We start from the raw sequence: 20,000 nt of genomic DNA, 5'->3' as shown, positions 1-20,000 counted from the left end.
GAGATACTGACTACATAAAACTTATGAAACAAATACCCCAATACGGTAACTCCCAGGGTCTGTGGTTATGTTCCAATGAGGTGACGTCGACCCACTCCCTCCTGGTGGAAGGTCCCTTTACCTCTCTTTCTGCCTTCCCTCCTACAGGTGGGTTTCTTCTCCTCCGGAGTCCTGGACATGGACCAGAGCGAAGTGAGGAGCTACTCGGTGGTGGGCACACGGCTCCTGAACTACCCGCAGTATCCCTGTTCCTCCTGTCGTTGTCTCAACATCCGGTTCTCGTTCCTAGCAGACCTCACCTGGCGGCAGGACACCTGGGTCACGATCTGCGTGACCATGGCCATCACGGGTGTGGTGGCCGCCATCTCCATCTTCACCTTCATCTCCGTAAGGATGAGACTCCGACGCCGTTGGCTCGGGTTGGGTTGCTTGTTTTAAGCCGGTGGTGAGGCACGCGTGTACGATGGATGTATAGACATACTGAGATAAATATTTATGTATTTTATTTGTTATTTACATTATTATATTTTTTATTTTTTATTTTATTATTAATATGATTTTTTTTCGCATCCGACCTAGATATGGATCAAAAGGACTCCTGTCGGTATGCTCCGCCTTTGTAAATCCTTTGTAAAAAGTAGGTAGCACAGAGATATACATACAGGAGCGTGTATGCACACACACACATACACACACACACACACACACACACACACAAAGGATTAAAAGGCGGAGCATACCGACAGGAGACCTTTTGGTCCATAACTCGGTCGGATGCGAAAAAATATATATAAATGATGAAAAAATAGATAAAATAAAAACTATAATATAAATAGTAATGAATAAAATGAATAATACATAGGTATAGTTAAATGATAATCAAACAGGTAAATAGTAAATAATAATAAATTGACAAATAATAAATAGAAATCAAGCAAATGATAAATAAACAGACAAGTAATAACAAACAAATAATCAAATAATATAAAATAAATGGCAGTCATTACAGCATCTTGCTTAAGTGTTTATCTGAACAAATCTTAAAGATTCGAACTGAACTACATTGCACTGCCTCTGCAGGACGTTTATTCCATTCATTAACTACACGGTTGGCGAAGTTGTTTCTACCCCCGTCCAAATTAAATATATTTCCTGACAGTTTGAGATAATCATTTCTTGTCGGATTCTCATTCAGTGTAAGGATTTTGTCACTTTTGATGTTGTCAATCCCCTTTAGAATCTTAAATACCTATATCAAGTCACCTCTGAGTCTACGCTTTTAGGAAAAAATTCATATGTTTTAGTCGATTCTCGTATGATTTATCTTTTATATTTGGAATCAGTTTTGTGGCTCGCGTTTGTACACACACACATACACACACACACACACACACACACACACACACACACACACATACACACACACACACACACACACACACACACACACACACACACACATACACACACACATTGCGCTTCTTTATGAAACACCACATAACTATGACAACAATGTCCATCGTATGAACTCATGACATGTCCGGACCGAGTGCGATTTTTGCAAGTACCTTCGTACTATACGTATAAACTATCCTTTTGTAGCAGCAATGGACGCTAGAGGCGTACTGATTGTTGTACAAAAATAGATTTCTGATATATTCATCTGAATGTAAAGAAAGTCGTCCTCATGACAATCGCAAAACCTGAAACTTTTACAAGTTTTTGCGAAAGACATTTGCCTACTTTTGCATATTTCTTCAGATATAACAAGTAGTATTACAACTGTTTACGAATACAACCTATGCGCACGTATTGTAATGTGCAAATAACTGCAGCGACTTTCTATCAATTATGACAAAATGCGTAAAAAGAAAACAAATGGCGTTTGAAAAAACTCGTTAATGTTTAGTATTTTGTGACTGCCATGAGAACGACTAAAGTCTCACATTATAGATCCATGTGTATATATAGTATTCATGATGCTCATTCAAATATGAATAACTATTCATGTGTGCATATAACTCATTATATTATGTATATTCATGCTGATATAGTTTGTCTTGATATATATCCATGTGAATGCACAAGTTATGATAATGTAGCGTAGCCGCCATATTACCTTAACGGTTCCCATAATGTGCTAGCTGAGGAGAAATATCTCCACCCTACAGCTATCTACTAGCAGCTCCTGTAATTACTTCAATTCTATGAGAGACATTGTGAGATAAAACTCACGTGCAAAAATAAAGATCTAGAACCCAGTAGATATCTAGAGAAAATATTAGTGCGTAGCAGGAGTTTCCTCGAAAACAAAAACGAGTTTTTCACCAACGGCAACATTTGCTGCTTTTAAACATTTTGTCTTAAATATTCAACATCTACTGAAAATTAATATCCATGTGAACAAGTTGCTTAAACACGGCAAAGGAAATATGTACTGGGAGTGAAGCGTTTATTCCTGACGTTTCGTCTACTGACTTTTTCAAAGGAATGAGCATACTGGATCGTGCAGAGTTTATATTTACGCTTGGAAGCTCATGGAGATATGCGAGCGTGGTGCGCTGTGTTCTGAATGGACCGCTGAGATGCCTGAGACAGCAGATCGTGAAGCTCATTCCTTTGAAAAAGTCAGCAGACGAAATGTCAGCAATAAAGGCTTCACTCCCAGTCCATGTTTCCTTTGTCGCATTTAAGCAACATCTACTGAACACTCAGAACACGCAAAACAGCTTTCAAAACGATGGATGCAAACGTGTAAAAGTTCCGAAAGAACATCGAATGAGGAAGAGTTACATTTGTTGTATTTCTTGTCATCAGTAATCGATTTTTCCACTTTGTAAGATTGCGACATCTGTGCATCTCAGAGTCGGCATGCAGAACATTATCCTTTCGTTGATTCTTGAACTCAAAGAAGAGCCTGGTAGCTCGAGAGTTAGGAAGAGGAAATTCATTAGAGAATTGGGGCCCTCAGGAGATCCCTGTCCGCCTCTAGAGTAATAAATGTGTTGAAGGAAGATGAGCAGATGCCCCTGCAGCTTGCACAGTAGTTGTTGAAATACAAATGTTTAGCGTATAATGGCCGTTAGCTAACCTTAATTGTTGTCACCTTGAAGAACCACTACTGTACCATTTGTATCAAGACATTTATCAGATGCCATCCTGGGTTTACGATTCTTCGGTTGTATAAGTTGATGATAATAAGCATAACCCTCATTCAGCCTAACCTAACCTAACCTAACCTAACCAAACCTAACCTAACCTAACTTAACCAAACCTAACCTAACCTAATCTAACCTAACCTAACCTAATGTAACCTAACGTAATCTTTATTCCACTGTTGATATTTGGCGTACTGGGGTGACAATTCTTCAGGTGGGATCTCATATGGTGGCGATTCTTCTTCATGTGGGCGTTCTGGGGTGACAATTCTTCAGGTGGGATCTCATGGGGTGACGATTCTTCATGTGGGCGTTCTGGGGTGACAATTCTTCAGGTGGGATCTCATGGGGTGACGACTCTTCATGTGGGCGTTCTGGGGTGACAATTCTTCAGGTGGGATCTCATGGGGTGACGACTCTTCATGTGGGCGTTCTGGGGTGACAATTCTTCATGTGATGACCCGATGCTTGTAATTAGCGTAAGCCTGTATGTAGTAGACACCTGTATTTAGCAAATACCTTTATTTTGTCTTCCCACTCGCAGCCGACACAGTAAGCTATTTAGCAGATGTACCCGTCCCATAGAAGCCTCCTGTTCTTCCCCCCGCCCTGCCCATAAGCCCTGTTACCCAGAGGGCAGCACCTGAGGCGCTGTCGTGACTTCAGGTCCGCTCCTGCCGAGGCAACACGACGGAGGGCTCACAGGCCTTCACGCTCCTTCTGCTGACGGCGTCCGTCCTCCTCTACGCGGCCATCCTGCCCTACAGCTTCGAGGCCAGTGAACTTACCTGTGCCCTCCGGCCCTTCGCCACCGCCCTCGCCTACGCCCTCGTCTTCTCCATCATGCTCTCGCGATCCCTCATGCTGGCCACCGCAGACTCTGAAGGGTAAGTACCGCGAACTCCGAGTTCGAGGGTTATTATCCGGCTCCTGCACCACGTAACTTATATAGCCTATGGTGTGGCCCTTATACTTCAAGGTATTCCTGACACTGTTCTTGTACCGCATAACTTTCCTGCAGCAGGTTTCGTACTACATGACCTTCTTGACATAAGAACATAAGAATGAAGGAGACTGCAAGAGACCATAAGGCCTACACTAGGCAATCTCCATTTCCATCACCACCTGTCATCCCCATCCATAAAGTTGTCTAACCGTTTCTTAAAACAATTGATAGTTTCAGCGCTCAGTACATGGTTACAAAGTCTATTCCATTCGTTGACCACCCTATGTGTAAACCAATTCTTGCCTATTTCCTTCTTAAATCTAGATTTGTCCAGTTTAAATCCATTACTGCGAGTCCTTCCCTGTTGTCTTAATATGATGACCTTGTTTGCATCACCCTTGTCAAAGCCTTTGATCCACTTGAACACCTCTATTAAATCACACAGGGTTTTTTCATCTCGTGGCCATCTTGGCGTTGTTGTTGTTGTTGTTTTCTTTCTTTCTATTTTCTATTTCATGCCCTTCCTGCCGCAGGTTGCTGGGTCACGTGAGCGGGTTGGTGCAGACGTCGCTCTTTTTCTTCATGGTGTGCGTGCAGGTGGGTCTCGGAGTGCAGTATTGGCTCCTCCACCCCGGGGCGGGTCACGCGGCCCACGTGCCCTCCCCGACGGGAGTCCTCTACACGTGTGTGACCGAACGCCTCAAGTTCCTCATCTCACTCGTGTACGTCATGTTCCTGCTCCTCTTGCAACTGATCGTCTCGCCCTTCATCGTCAAGTCGAGGCGCAACTACCACGAGGGCTTCCTCTTCTTCCTCGGCACGCTGATGGTGGTCAGCGTGTGGGTGGCCTGGACCACGCTATACATGCTCTTGGGCCCCATCTGGACAGATGCCTGTGTCTGCCTGGGACTAGCGGCTACTCCGACCGTCCTCATCGTCGTGATCTTCATACCCAAGACGTACCTGATGGTTCACGCCACAGCCAAGGACGACAATGCCCTGACGCTACGAGCCCTCCAGAGGCCACATTCGGTACAGGACATGCGAGGGTCGTCCATGGCTCTCTACGACTCCATCTCGCACCTTCCGGAGATGACGTACGCCCAGGCGCAGATGGCGTCCGCCCACGCCTACAGTCCAGACCCGACGGTGGCGGCGACGACGGCTGCGGCCATACGCCCTGTGCGTACCAATCATGACAAGGAAAACACCTACGAAACTTATTCTCACTACCATCAACCTTCCCCACAAAAGATCACACAGTTCTAAGCCAAAATAAGGTGAATCTGAAAGCACCAAAGTTCACTGACTCTTCCGCACACAAAACTCTAGTTTTTACTGACTCAAACAGTTCCAACTTTTTTCTCTCTCTGTCTACATCAAACGCGTTAGTTTTGAATTATCTAACGTTTAATCTTCCCTCCACTGAAGAAGTTAATTTAGATCACCTTAGTCATATAGTTAAGTATCCCATGTGTTAATAAGAGGTCTGTGAGACCCTGATACAATTCTTATTTCACACTTTTTTTCAGAACATTCGCTTTGCTCCTGGAGTTGAATGCTACAACTACAACTCAGATACTGCGCTCTGCCCCACGTCAGGTGATTCCTTCATCTAGCTTCTAAGATCTTCTGCTGCACCACAACAAAAATGTTCTACGGTATTTCAGGCCACAGAGTGCATAAGTGGGAGACGTTGCAAGATATTGGATGGCCATCGTTCGCGCCATGAGACAAACTTGATCATCTCAGACCCTTCTAGCATGCACATGAACGGGATCAATCTTTGTTGACGTTTTCAAGTTTGTTAGGATCATAGACGCCTTCGTACAACAAAAAATATAAAGACTACAAAGGTGGCCATTATCTCTCAAGATTGATAGAACACATAGCTAATCAATAAACAAAGTTTATATTTGTGTACATGAAAACTACCCATGGAGAAAAGATCAAACACACATATAAACATTTTTATATTTCATTATAAAAACGGTTGAAAATTGCCTGGCCCCTGGGTTATCATCGCTCTCCTTGGGTCATACATGCCCTTTGCAAGCACGCTTACCACTGTATCAGTGTTAAAAATGGGCCTTACATTAGACTATGGTTTATTGTATGAATCACTGCCTCTGTAAATATTCCAGTGTACTATAATAAAATTTGATTAGTAATAGAATATACAGCAACTTGGACTGGCGTCAGAAAGAGTCTGACTTCACGAACTTGCCTTCAAAAGCCACAGCTCTTCAGTTTGACCTTGCATCGCCTTGCAGTCTCCTTCGCAAGAATTTTGTAGGATCCAGACACCTGGCAACAAACAATTTCTGGACCTATAGATCTCTTTGTCGGTATCTTGGGCTCAGTCCGAAGATTGAGTACCGATCCATGGGGCCGCCCCCTCCACTGAAGTTACAGAAAAGTAAAAACTTTTTCTCTGGGGTGTGGGAAGGCCTGTCTACCTGTTGGAGGACTGTGATAGCACGTGCAAGCGCCCTAGACGAGTCTCCAATCATAACAAAAATACAAAGTGACTTGATCCGTAGGGATGTCACCAAAGTCCCTAGTAGATCGACTGCAAGAAACATTATTCGGTCAATACCCCGTGCGGGAACCAATCTAGTGGGTAAACTATGTTCAAATTGAGATGCAGAGACCCTTGTCAAACATTCCTTCCCGAAAGTGTGGAATATTTTTTATGCATATCACAATTCTGTGGTAAAAAGTAATTCATAAATCATTTTGAATGATCTGAAACGGCTAGTACTTAATTTTACTTATTCATTTAATGCCCAGTAACCATTATACAATTATGATTTTTACCAATACCAAATAAGGTCATTCATCTAAAGAAAGGCTTTGGAACAAATGGCAGTTTATATATAGTTAAAATATTTCTAGATCATAATATGCAAACCTATAAATTAGTCACTATATTAATTCCAATGTCTGCATGACTGGATCAGTCCTTTTTTTTTTTTCTTCTTCTTTCTCAAAATCACTAGGGACACGTGTGAGATGCAAAGGTCTGCCTCCAATAATAAAGAGGACAAGTCCTCTATTAAAAGCAACGAGGATGGGTTTGTGTACTTGAAATATGTGGCGAACAATTCCTTACTCATCAACTTCTAATTGAGCATTTCATAGTTTAAGAAAATGTCATTTCTGTGTCATCATTTGCTACCATTTCCTGCTGCTCTTGACTATGTAGAAATGTTATTGTCTAATAAAACTGAATCGTGAAGCTGTTTTTTCTTCATACCCTGAGGAGCTCGAAATCTTTCTGGTTGCATACATCCCATGATCCTTGTCCAGTGAATAGATAAAATAAAATTCCTAAAAAGGAGATCAGATGTACTATAGTCTAAAACCACTCCTGACAGGCTTAGGCACCTTAACTTACACTTTCTGGAAAGACAAAGAGTGCGGGATGATCTAATAGAAGTATTCAAATAGGCCAAGGGTTTTAACAAGGGTGATGCAGCCAAAGTCATCATATTAAGACAGCAGGGTAGGACTCGTAGTAATGGATTTAAATTGGACAAATTTATGTTTAAGAATTAAACAGACATGAACTGGTTTACCCACAGAGTGGATAATGAATGGAATAGACTTAGTAACCATGTAGTGATCGCTAAAACAATTGTTTGTAGAAGATAAGATAACTTTATGGATGGGGATGACAGATGGTAAGGGACATGGAACTACCTAATGTAGGCCTTATGGCCCCTTGCAGTCTCCTCCATCATCATGCTCCTATATTCTCAGTGATGTGCTGCAATGTATTTTCACTATCCTTATGCCACCTGCCTTCGTTATGGGCCAAAAGGTCTCCTATCGGTATATGTTACCATTTTCAACCGTTCTCTTGTTCGTGTGTACACAGCTGCAAACCATTCTATTTCTAGAATGTTTTCCCACCATCTTTCCGCTCTGTCACCTTCCTTCAGTCATTCTCTTACCACCTCATGGCAAATCCTTGATTACCTGAATTCTGACCCCTTTTATCTCATACTACCCCTTCATTCCAGTGCCCTAATCTCTCTTCTGTCACTTCTGTATTCATTGGGGTAAAGCTAAAGTAATGTTCAAGAGTAATTCTTATTTGAATAGAAATATCATAGAGTCCAATCTGATCAATGATACATTTGTTAATAATTTAAATCTAAGTCATGGGCTGTATAACTTGGATGATTTTATCATTAAGAAAATTGTAAACCAAACTCTCGGGACTCTGAGTCCATAGGTCACGGGGAGAGATCTACCCTACCCTCTGAGTATATATACTTGCATCCTTTTCTGTAATTGCACCTTGAAAATGTCTGAATAGACGAAAGTGCTCGGTCTCCTTTCTGTGATTTTCCTAGTGTTTTTCTACATATTAGAATCACGCGTTCAAGTGATTTCTCCTGCATATATGCGTGTGTGTGTGTGTGTGTGTGTGTGTGTGTGTGTGTGTGTGTGTGTGTGTGTGTGTGTGTGTGTGTGTGTGTGTGTGTGTGAGTGTGTGTGTGTGTGTGTGTGTGTGTGTGTGTGTGTGTGTGTGTGTGTGTGTGTGTGTGTGTGTGTGTGTGTGAGTGTGTGTGTGTGAGTGTGTGTGTGTGTGTGTGTGTGTGTGTGTGTGTGTGTGTGTGTGTGTGTGTGTGTGTGTGTGTGTATTCACTTGGTCTTTGGATCACTTGTTGGACTCGTGATCGACAGCTATTTCCCTCCTGGAAGAGAGCTCAGACCTCGTAGGTCCGATCTATGGGTAATGCTATGACCTTGCACACACACACACACACCCAACTCCCCGCCCACGAGAGTCAGAGTAACGACCCGAGGCACAGCGATACCGAAATAATTTCGACCCTGGGCAGGATTCGAACTGGGTACTGGAAAATATTCTCATCGCCTTCTACTGTATTGCTCTTATCTATACTTCTAATCTTTACATTTTTGTTGATTCCGTCCTCTCCAAAGTCATCGTCTTCAGTTCGTCTCTTGTTTACATTTCTCCTAGCTTCCTGGACCATGTCATTCTCTTCCTCATTTCCTTCCATTTCCCTCAATATCCCTTCCCTTCTCCTTCCCTATCACTTCCCCACTATTCCACGAGCACTCCCCTTCCCTATAAATGCAAAAAGGCACTTCCTGGATGTTGAGATCCTCGTAGTTTTTCCTTTTTCTTTGGAACACCAATTCTCACCGTCCATTCGGTGAAAGGGTGTGTGTGTGTGTGTATTCACTTGGTCTTTGGATCACGTGTTGGACTCGTGATCGACAGCTATTTCCCTCCCGGAAGAGAGCTCAGAGCTCGTAGGTCCGATCTATAGGTAACGCTATGACCTTGCACACACACACACACACCCAACTCCCCGCCCACGAGAGTCAGAGTAACGACCCGAGGCACAGCGATACCGAAATAATTTCGGCCCTGGGCAGGATTCGAACTGGGTACTGGGAGCACTTCTACTTCCCAGTTCAGCGCTCTACCAACTATGCCACCGAGTCGTGTGTGTGTGTGTGTGTGTGTGTGTGTGTGTGTGTGTGTGTGTGTGTGTGTGTGTGTGTGTGTGTGTGTGTGTGTGTGTGTGTGTGTGTGTGTGTGTGTGTGTGTGTGTGTGTGTGTGTGTGTAAAAAAATAATGAAAATATGTTTATAGGCAAGGTCATCGGAAAACCTTAGTTTCCATTTTACCCATAAACGCACAAATTTTTCATCCAACTTTTGAATATATATCATTCTATCCTCATATCGATTGATGTAATATCTTGAACCCTTGGTTTGGCATTCCAATATCGTTTTACTATCTCAGCCTTGGTTGACATATTTTCATCGTAACTGGGCTGCTCTACAGAGGTTCCACCCATTAATGGTGTCTCTACCACATGAGTTGTAATGGAGCCTACAAGACAATAAAGGCAACAAATGTTAAGAAAGTGTAAGTTTGCGTATTCATTGCTCAATTTTGTTTTTCTTTGTTGTTTGTACCGCTAGAAAAATAGTAAAGTGATGCTCTCCAAAAAGTTTGTTTTCTTTCTAATAAGTGTTGAAAAAATGTAATGTTGAGGGGTGACTTTAGTTGTATCAAGCGCTCTCTAATTTTTATTCGTGGCATACAAATAAAGAGATTCAATACGTCTACACATTTTAATGTTTCATATCCTTTCATACTCATTTTGGAATTTGAAATTTTATGTATAGAAAAGAAAATATTACGTGAATTTTGAAAAGTTTCCAAAAACTGACTTTCACACTCGAACAGCATCAATTTTGGTTGCCAGATATCACTATTTTTTCCTAAAAAAAAATCATCAAAATGTTATCTTTACCACATACTCATGGCCATCCGCACCAAGTATTTTATATAAAAATGTTAAATATTGCTTTACAACATATTCTCTCATGTTTTGTACTTGATAGAGCAGGAAAACACCACGCAGCCACACCTACATTTAACATTAGGTCTGGTATATTGTCGTATACGTACCATTAAACAGAGAAACGGTTTTATTATGTTGATTTTCCACTTGCAGTTACATATATTTAATTGAATTTTATCTGATCCAGGATGCATCCATGAAAAGGAACTATTATAATTTCTTGATTCGTATAAAATTAATCGAGTTAAAAGTGGGCGCCTAACTCTATATTATCTACTGTTGATATATCTACGTGAATATAGGGTAAAGTCTATATACTTTAATTTAATGATAATAAAAATAATGTATAATGCGTAACATTATAGATTTAAAAAATTACAAATACAAGTACGCATGCGTAAGATGGGCTTCGTCCAAGAGTTGTTCAAACAGTGATTGTTGCCTAACGGATCTGTGACTGTGTATACGGCAGAACTGGAAGATCAGTAATATTCAACATTTAAGTGATGATTCCATTCCAAAGAATTTGTTGAGGTAGAATTTAATACTATCCAGATTATTTCCTCAACAATTTCGTGTTCGAACAAATGATGCGAGGGGTGCGTTAGTCCTGGATCAATATTCTTGTTGCAGACAACAACAACAGTTTGTTTAGCTCAGATGACACATCTCCCGCCGCTTCAGCATCATCTACGCAGAACATTGTAAAAATTCGCTTCTTCCAGCAAAACAGAACTGCGAAGGCAGAAAATAAGTCGAGTAAGTAGTTATGTCTCGTTGTATACCTGTTATACATTTCACAAATGATTTAATAGCGTTATATGGTTGTATTGTCATGTGATGCATTGCCTCCATCCGACTGAAATAAACAGGGCAAGGTCCTTTTCATTATATTTTTTATGGCGTCTGTTGATATGCCTTACGAGGTGAATAAAAGAAATCGACCAAGTACTACACAAGTAGAAATTTCTGCTACCACTAGGATCGAGAATGTAGATTAAACCGTTTCCAAAATCCGTTGAATGTCGTCTCGATTTGGAGGAAATCAGATTTACAGGGCTTTCGTAAGGGGGGTGGGGGGGTACATGCCCTGGGGCGACAATTCTAGCTTGAACTTTCCTCCCACAAGGCTGACAAAATAGTAATTACTAAAAAGCCAAAGAAGTCGTGAATATTTTACCGTGATCGACGAATTTTGCTGTAGAGTTAGCAAAATATGAAATGTTTTCCCTTATCCTTTCCGCAATAGGGACATTTAATTTAATACAGTTTTTTTATGTTTAATAGTTTCGCAAGACAACAGCTAAAATAGGCAATACGGGATGGTTGAGGTAGGAAGTGGTGATGAGGCGAGGGGGGGGGGGGTTATGTCACTGGGAACTCTTTCCCGGACGGCACTAAGTATGTAAGGGAATTGCAGGTCCGTCTCCCTGCCCTCAGACCCCGCCAAAGTCCTCATTTCTTTTTGGAAGTGCATCCCCGACGGGCTGACATTTGATATTTGTACTGATCCATCGGAGCTAATGACTCGGCTATAAGATCTCTATGAACTTCTATGTTTCCTTCAAACCTAAATCACAAGGAGAGATGACCGTTGGCAACTGCTGCCCTCCTGCCACCACTGTTATCAGTCGGTGGCAGAAAGGCCCACATTGATACAATGGAGATTGATGGGAGTGCCCGCAAACAGTTGCCGGGTGCTGTGGGGCTGCGGGTTTTCATTCAGCGAAACTCGAGACAACAACTGAATTAAAACCTCTGGGTTTTCTTAGAGTTGAAGAGTATGACATTTCGCCCATTCTCCATGTCTTTACCTGCAAGGATTAATCAAATGACCTCGATTAATGGGATGGGATGCGATTTTCTTAGCTAATGTAACCCGTCATTGCCTGAAACTATCTTCATGCATAGCAACTGTGTTACGATTCGCTTTTGGTATGGATCGAAAGAAATGCCAGTTTTTTAGAAGAGTTAACTTTACGAGTGTGAAGTCATTGGTGTCTTGCTGCGCGTTCCTGGAACGTCAATAACCGTGTTGAACCTCTCCTAGACGGACGGCGATATGAAATTCTAATTTGTGGTAAATTCACTATCACTGTTCACCCTGTCGCCTCAAAGGAAGTGGGTGTAACGCACGCTAATGAAAATTGCCCGGCAGCAGCCTGAAATGGAGAAAATGTGTCAACCGGTAGGGAAGCTGTCCAAAGTAATGATGCACTTCAGCTCGGCTGGCATTTTAACTTTATATATGTGTATATATATATATATATATACATATATATATATATATATATATATATACACATTTACATATACCTTTTTCAACCACATATCACTTTTAATTCCATACCATCGCAAACGAGACTGAGAATCGCTCGAAGGAGGCATCAGTTGGAAATTGAAACGTGGACGAGCCGAGGATTGAACCCAGCTAACCCGTAACAAAGTTATATTGACGTAACCCAATACGCTATCAAGATATTAATTGATCACTGGGAACCATTCAGTGTGTATGCATATATATATATATATATATATATATACATATATATATTTATATACATATATATATATATATATATATATATATATATATATATATATACATATTCATCACTAATGAAAAAGTAATAGCACATTTGTAAACCAAAACTAAAACTACGGTAGGAGCGGGAGAAAAAAAACTGGAAACGGTAAATCTATACAATTCGACTGTAAACTACAGTCCTCTTCAATAGTACAAAATGGGAGGAGGGTATGATACATATATAGCACACTCTTATATATATATAAAAAAAACAGGGGAAAGACGAAAGGACCACCCTTGCTCAATTATTGACCTCCGGGTCATGCGGTGTGGGGTCAGATAGAAGATGCCTATTGACATTGTTGGTAGGTTAGGTCATCGGGAGTCCTTAGGTGAGGTCACTGAGAGCAATAGAAACTCAACGGGAGTTCTTGGGTGAGGTCATTGGGAGAAGCATGAGAGGTCAATGGGAGTTCTTGTATGAAGTCAATGGGAGAAGTAGGAGAGGTCAATGAGAGGCCCTGTGTAGGGTTACTGAGGAAAGTGGGAGAGGTCAATTTGAGTCCATGGGGAAGGTCACTGGGGGAAGACATCAGCCCCACCACAGAGCGAGAGATGGAAGCCCTGGCTTGACTTCGGGTCCATGGTCCTGTGGGCTAGCCTTGTAGATGGTGCAGGAGGGCATTGAACTCTGGTAGGCGTTGTAGCACAAGGTGATCCTGGGAGCTCTGACAGGCGCTGTGTCCCAATGGGGGATCAGGGGCATCTCGTTCTTTATGGCATTGGAAGGCATGGTGTTCCTGGGGGCGGGCTGAAGAGAGGGTAGAATCTGCAGCTTGCTGAATATTAATGGTGGCACGCTGGGAAGTTGTGGCTACAGCTTCGGCAATCTACAGTCTTTTAATTTTTTCTTCTCTGTAGAGTATAATGGTATTTTTTGTTAATGTGCTCAAAGGTGGTTTCGTGTCGTGGTGATCAATGAAGTGTTGGGAGATAGATCCCTGGCTTCGATGGTATTGGAGGCGTCTTTTCAGTGTGGTGGAGGTCCTACCGATGTAAGAATTGGAGCCGTCACAGCGGCCCTACCGGCATGAAAACTTATACATTATATTGGTAGAGGCCTCTTTCGGGATCTTGGGTGCTGTGTTATTCCTCATTATTAAGGACTTAAACGTTGAATACGGTTGAGTTGTCTCATTATCTGGCCAAACTTCACTGGGAATAGGTGTAAAGACAATTCTTCCTTGATTTTCTCGTAGAGTTTTCGCCTAATTCTTAGGCATCTTCAGTACAACTTGAATACATAGAGAAATGGAGACATTAAGCACAAAACATATAAATCATTATGAGAGACATGATCTGGGCAGCCAATCAGGAGACAGGACCCGTAGCTCCGCCCACTGGGTTAGCAGTTAAACTAAACCTGTGATCTAAAGACTTTGAAGTGGGGATGATGAATTGGTCTGGGTTTTATTTGTTCATTGTGGGGTCTTGTTCTTTACTGTAGATTGCTTCTAGGATGAGAAGGCGCTTGAAGCTCGATTCTCTCTGTAGGATAATTGTGCCTTCTTCCAGATCCTTGTTACTGGGGATTGATGTGACGGTGTGTTGTTGTTTGATAGCTCCATTAGAAAGGTGAAGGGTGAGTCGTCTTGATAGTTTTGTCGTAGTCGACTCAATGTACTGTTCGGTAAGGCTTTCACTGTTTTCTCTCTCTCTTTCTCTCTTTTTTCATGTGTATTCGTACACAATGTGGCTACGTTGGAGTACCAAAGTTCGCTGGCTAGAGCTATTCTTAATAAGAAGGCGAGACACTTTTCTATTTTGGTACCAAATGTCCAGGTGGATTTTATCATCACTGTTGGTGGATCTAACGTTTCTGCCGATGATCTTCGTAATGGCGTCATCTGCTCTGTATTGAGAGGACATAGTGCTCTTTTAAAACAAAAACAAAAGAAAATACCTTTTGTCCTCCTTGGTTATTGTCTGTATGGGGTCTATACCATCTGTCTAGGTGCGTGCTGATGGCAATTTGTACCTCTTTGTTGAAGAAACCGTTATTGATCAGGATTTGTGTAACCCTGCCTAGCTCGGCGTGCGTACAATTCCAATCGCTACAGTGCGACAGGGCTCTTCTGACATAGGCGTCTATAGTGGACTTACGGTATCGCGATAGGCATTCATTGTTCCCGTTTAGGCAAAGACTAGGGTTGGTGAAGTAGACTCCGGTCTTGAAATCCTGAGGATTGGCTTCAATCTTAACGTCCAGGAAAGGAATTTGCCTGGTGACGCCGCTATTCTCTGTGGTGAAATTTAGGCCAGAAACACGTTGTAGAATGGCCTTTAGGTCTTCCAACCCCCTTTGGTCCCTTACGAGGACGAATACGTCGTCCACGTAACGAGTGTATATGGGAGGCTTATTGGTATTGCTGAAAACCTCTCTCTCCACCATGCCCATGAAAAAATGGCAAAGAGGACACCAAGAGGTGAGCCCATCACTACACCATCAATTTGTCCGTAAAGTTGTCCCCTGGGGCAGTGAAAGGAAACCTAAGAGTTAGACGAAAGTTCTACTAGTAAACCAAGAAGTAAGGATTGTCTTTACATCTATTCCCAATGAAGTTTGGCCAGATACTTAGACAACTCAACCATATTAAACGTTCAAGAGTGTATCCATATACTAACCCTATAACCATATATACGATATGTCACATGCCTGACACGTGATCCACATACATGCAAGAAGGTGTCGACAGGCACTGGCGTCTCTCAACACCCCTATTCTTCCTGACTTCCACATTCCCAAATCGTAAACACCTGACTCAAACATACAACACACATCACGCCACCGCCCAACGGAAAGTTACTGAAACAAGTACATAATGTCGCGAGATACATACAAACCATTCCCTTATAGCTACCAAACTACATAATCATAATTACAAAATACATTTCGTCAAGACACATAATACCTACAACTAACTCACAAATATTACTGTAAAAAGTATGAATAGGCAAACCCACTCAAAAACGCTGATGCAGCCTTTTCTATATATTTAGTCCCGGCGACTGCGTCCCCATATCAAGACTCTCCCTTAGAGTAAGCACCAAATGAGACTCTCCCTTAGAGGGAGCACCTGGGGACTCTCCCCGAAGGGAATTACACCCCCACGCTGTAAATATCACATCGCTTCAATAAATCAAGAAAACCCTAAAAGGCTTTACATTCCCTGTCACAGGTGTAGCCATTAACCGATTACATGATTGGTGGCAACGGTGGTGGCAATCCACTAGCCCTCCCTACGCCATCAAAGAGAGACCGCCCGTCCATGTTAGCAAAAAGCTCGTGAATGCAGAAGCTACTGCAAAGTTTAACCAAATATACATATACAGAAACACCATTGTTGATAATACCAGGAAAGTCACACAATATATCAAAATTAAGGATTTGATCATGTTGGAAGCTGTCTACATAGGGGAACGGGCTCCAGTCATCAATATACAATCTAATTCAACTACTGCCGTTCCCCTGTACAATTGTTCCACTAAACATAAAAGTAGCCCTCTCCGACCTCAACCCGCTCCTCCTCCCTCTTCCCCTCTCCTTACCTTTCAGGAGGACGTCCCAAGTTTGAGACGATCTCCGAGGTTCAGGTCTCCTAGTACCCAGGCTGCTAATATATAAGCTCGTGTTTCCTGTGTAAGATTGTCAACTGTGTATCATGTAAATGAGTAATACTGTAACTTATTTTTACTGTTCTCAAGGTGACTCCTTGAAGTCGAAACGTCATTTGATAATTGAAGATTTAGGATGACTTGTCTTTGTCCATTCTTCTGGAGCAAGATCTACTGTCAGAAGAATTGGAAACAGATAGATCAATAAGTGACCGAATCCTGTTGTGTTCAACTCAGGGCGTCGTTACTTGCGCCGAAGGTCATGGGGATGGCGGTCCGAATCCTGCCACCGGCGAAATTGAACCAAGGGCATGGTTTATTAAATTCCACGCTACAAAGCCCTCTGTGAGGACCACCGTCCTAGCCTTCCGATAGGGGGGAGTTTGTGACGTTAAAGCATATCACCATCATATATGTGTGCGTTTGTTGATGTACGTAAGACAGAATGATCGGAAGGGTGGTGAAATAAAATGGTAGAGTGGATAATAAACGAATATATGAGCACAAAAACGACGTCAACGCCCACCGGACTTTAAATTCGTTAGTTATCCACTTTGACAACTTTGGCCACCTACCAGATTGGGAGAAAACACAAGTGCTCTGTAGAGGACTATCCATAAAGAAAATAAGAAGAATCAAGGCAGCGTACATCGCTTCACTTCCATGCAAAAACCATCATGATGGGTTTATCAAGTTAGTGAGGTTAGTGAGCGGCATGGTTCTTCTTATAAAGTGAGAATCCTCTCAGAAGACCACAGGCTGTAGAGTTAAATAGTAAAACTAGACAACATCAAGTGGGACTGAGTGAAGTCCGAAGAGCGGAAGAAAAGCTGATACAGTTGCAAGATAGTCACTACCTGTTTAACTATAGAAGTAAGGGAATAGAAATATCTAGTGGAGTAGGATTCTTGATAAACCAAGAGGAAGGTACTGTAGTGAAGTTCAGTAGTTTATCGGACAGGGTAGCTTGGATTGTGATTAAGCTGTGTAAAAATTACACTCTAAAACTAATTCAGGTTTATGCGCCAACTTCACAGACTTCAGACGATGAAATTGGGTCCTTCTATGATGATTTAAGTTAGGTAATGGATCAAGAAAAAAGTAAATACACATTAGTCACTGGTCAACAACCAAAATGCTTTCGAGACCAGAGTAGCAATTTCCTACTAACCTTAGGTCGCCGATAATGAATATCATGGTTAAAATTGTTTGTTAGCTCTAGTTTTCAAGATACACCTACGTGTCACAACAGGTTTCAACAGGCTTGAGCCAGTGTGTTTCTTACCACACTCTGCCCTTCAGTATTGTTCCAGAAGTCATAGAAGGTGGTTGTGCTGTGCAAGTTTACACTTCGAGGTGAAAGGTAAGTTATTTTCCTAGCCAAACATTTTTAAACTTATAATAGATAGTCATTGAACAAGATATTGATATGCATCTGAGCCATTTCATGTGAAGTTCATTTTCCTCCTGAATTATATAAATATTTTTGCTATGCTGCCATGCTCCGTATTATAATGATAAATTTATTAATAAATTCCCTGATTATCTTCTAATTGTTTGTTGTTTTATTTTCAGCTCCCTCGTACTTGTGTGAATAAGGCAGACAACTTCTGCTACATTTGTGGTTGGGTGGCCTTTGCGTCACAGAAGCGCTATGGTTAGAAAAGCATATCACCTCTATTTTAAATGCAAGATTGGTGACTAGGATAAGAACTGGGCTCCTCGCATATGCTGCAACACTTGTGCTACTAACCTGCATGGTACCTCCACTACAAAAGGGCTTGCCAAAGAAGAAAAAGGAGTCCATTGAATATCCAAATATTCCATCAGCTATTCGTCCAGTTCCACATGGAGAAGCTCCACCTATTCTTGATGCACCAACTTCGATATCCTTCGAGTCAGATGAGAAAAATGATGGCGAGGAAGCAGAGAAGGGTGACAATGCTGGAGTGACCCAAATTTTGATGAAGCACACTCCTCTAGGCCACATCTCATAACACAAGGGGAACTCCATGACTTTGTCAGGGATCTGCAACTACCCAAGAATAAGGCACGGCTGCTAGGCTCTCGTCTTCAACAGTAAAAAAAAATCTTAGCAGCTGATGTGAAGGGTAAAAAAGCACAACAATACTTGCAGACTATTGCTGGACATTGACAAGAGATAGTTCTTCAACCCACTATAAACGTCAAGCAAAAAGACAGAGAGTAGATATGGATTACAGTTTAAAAAATAATGACACATACTGTACTCTATGATAGAATTATCAAATATTACATGCCGCGTATCCTTAGAATTATAGCCAATATGCATTTTTCAAGATGATATTTGGATTCAGTGCATAGAAATATGTGAGAACTTACTAAACTGATTTAAGAATCACACAACTTTAAAAGAAATGTTGACCACTGAGGCGACTTTAATGCTAAAGTGAGGAAGAAGTTAGACGAGTCGTGCATTGGGGAGTTTGGAGTAGGGTGAGAGAAATGACAGAGGCGAGATATTCGTCAGTTTTGCAGAGAACAACAACGTGAGAATAATGAATACTTTCTACCCAAAATCTGTAGGTGGTAAATGGACCTGGAGAAGTTCAAATGGAACAACAAAGAACGAAACAGACTTCATGTTAAGAGATGACAGCAAGAGCGTTCTCATTGTTACATTGCAGAGCCAAATTTAATTTTGGATCCGAGAGAAATAGAATATTAAAAAATAAGCCTTACGAAGGTTAAAAATAACAAAAAGGAATTTCCATCAGGAATTAAAAACAAATTCGAAGCTCTAAGAAATATCGAGGACACTGTCGAAGGTATGAATTTGAATTTAGTAAATATCATTAGGGAATAGACAGAGAAAGTAGGAAGTACAAAAAGTATTAGAGAAAACAAATACTCCAAAGCTACAAATGACCTAATTAAAAGAAGGACCATGCAGATTTAAAGCAGGAGAGACGAAATAGAAAGAGTAGAACAAAACAAAATTAACAAAAGTCAGAGATCGGAGAAAAGAAAGAGAAACATGGATGAAACAGAGGAAATTATTCAGAAAGGTAAAAGCATTAAAGGAGTCAAGCGCATACAAGCTTTAGGAAGGCAGCAAATTATATGTTTGAAAGAAATTAAGAGATCATTAATTGCAGAGACAGGAAAAAAGAGTAGAAGTTTACCAACAGCTTTATTCGTCAAAGACCTTAGTTGAGTCAGTAAATTAATCTGCAGACGTTAGTACTGTACCAGAAGTTACAAAGGAAGAAGTAGAGTTTGCTCTAAAAAGTATGGAACGAGAAAAAGCACCTAGGGAAGATGGTATATCGATAGAGTTTCTGAAAGAGGCA

General features: G+C 41.5%; 2 protein-coding genes across 3 annotated transcripts in view; both read left to right on the top strand.

Moving 5' to 3' along the window:
- The window catches only part of LOC143025018 (protein bride of sevenless-like), a 38,586-nt gene extending 31,241 nt beyond the window's left edge, over positions 1-7,345 (top strand). Inside the window, exons 10-13 of one of the 2 annotated variants that reach the window (XM_076184624.1) lie at positions 148-387; positions 3,825-4,045; positions 4,638-5,286; positions 5,637-7,345. In XM_076184624.1, the coding sequence (XP_076040739.1) occupies positions 148-387; positions 3,825-4,045; positions 4,638-5,286; positions 5,637-5,723 (1,197 nt within the window). In that variant the 3' untranslated portion in view covers positions 5,724-7,345. Of the gene's footprint in view, positions 1-147; positions 388-3,824; positions 4,046-4,637; positions 5,385-5,636 lie in introns of both variants that reach the window. The other variant, XM_076184622.1, reaches the window with a different exon arrangement.
- A 3,536-nt stretch (positions 7,346-10,881) lies between these two features.
- LOC143025017 (uncharacterized) overlaps positions 10,882-20,000 on the top strand; it is a 31,833-nt gene continuing 22,714 nt past the window's right edge. Inside the window, exon 1 of the mRNA XM_076184621.1 lies at positions 10,882-11,225. The gene's annotated coding sequence lies outside the window, so the exon portion shown is untranslated. The remainder of the gene's footprint in view (positions 11,226-20,000) is intronic.

This window comes from Oratosquilla oratoria, chromosome 4, assembly GCF_046742065.1.
Source record: "Oratosquilla oratoria isolate Oo_2021 chromosome 4, ASM4674206v1, whole genome shotgun sequence".
NCBI classification, from domain to species: Eukaryota; Metazoa; Arthropoda; class Malacostraca; order Stomatopoda; family Squillidae; genus Oratosquilla; species Oratosquilla oratoria.
Note: the sequence above shows the minus strand (reverse complement) of the source record. Positions and strands in the feature narration are given on the sequence as shown.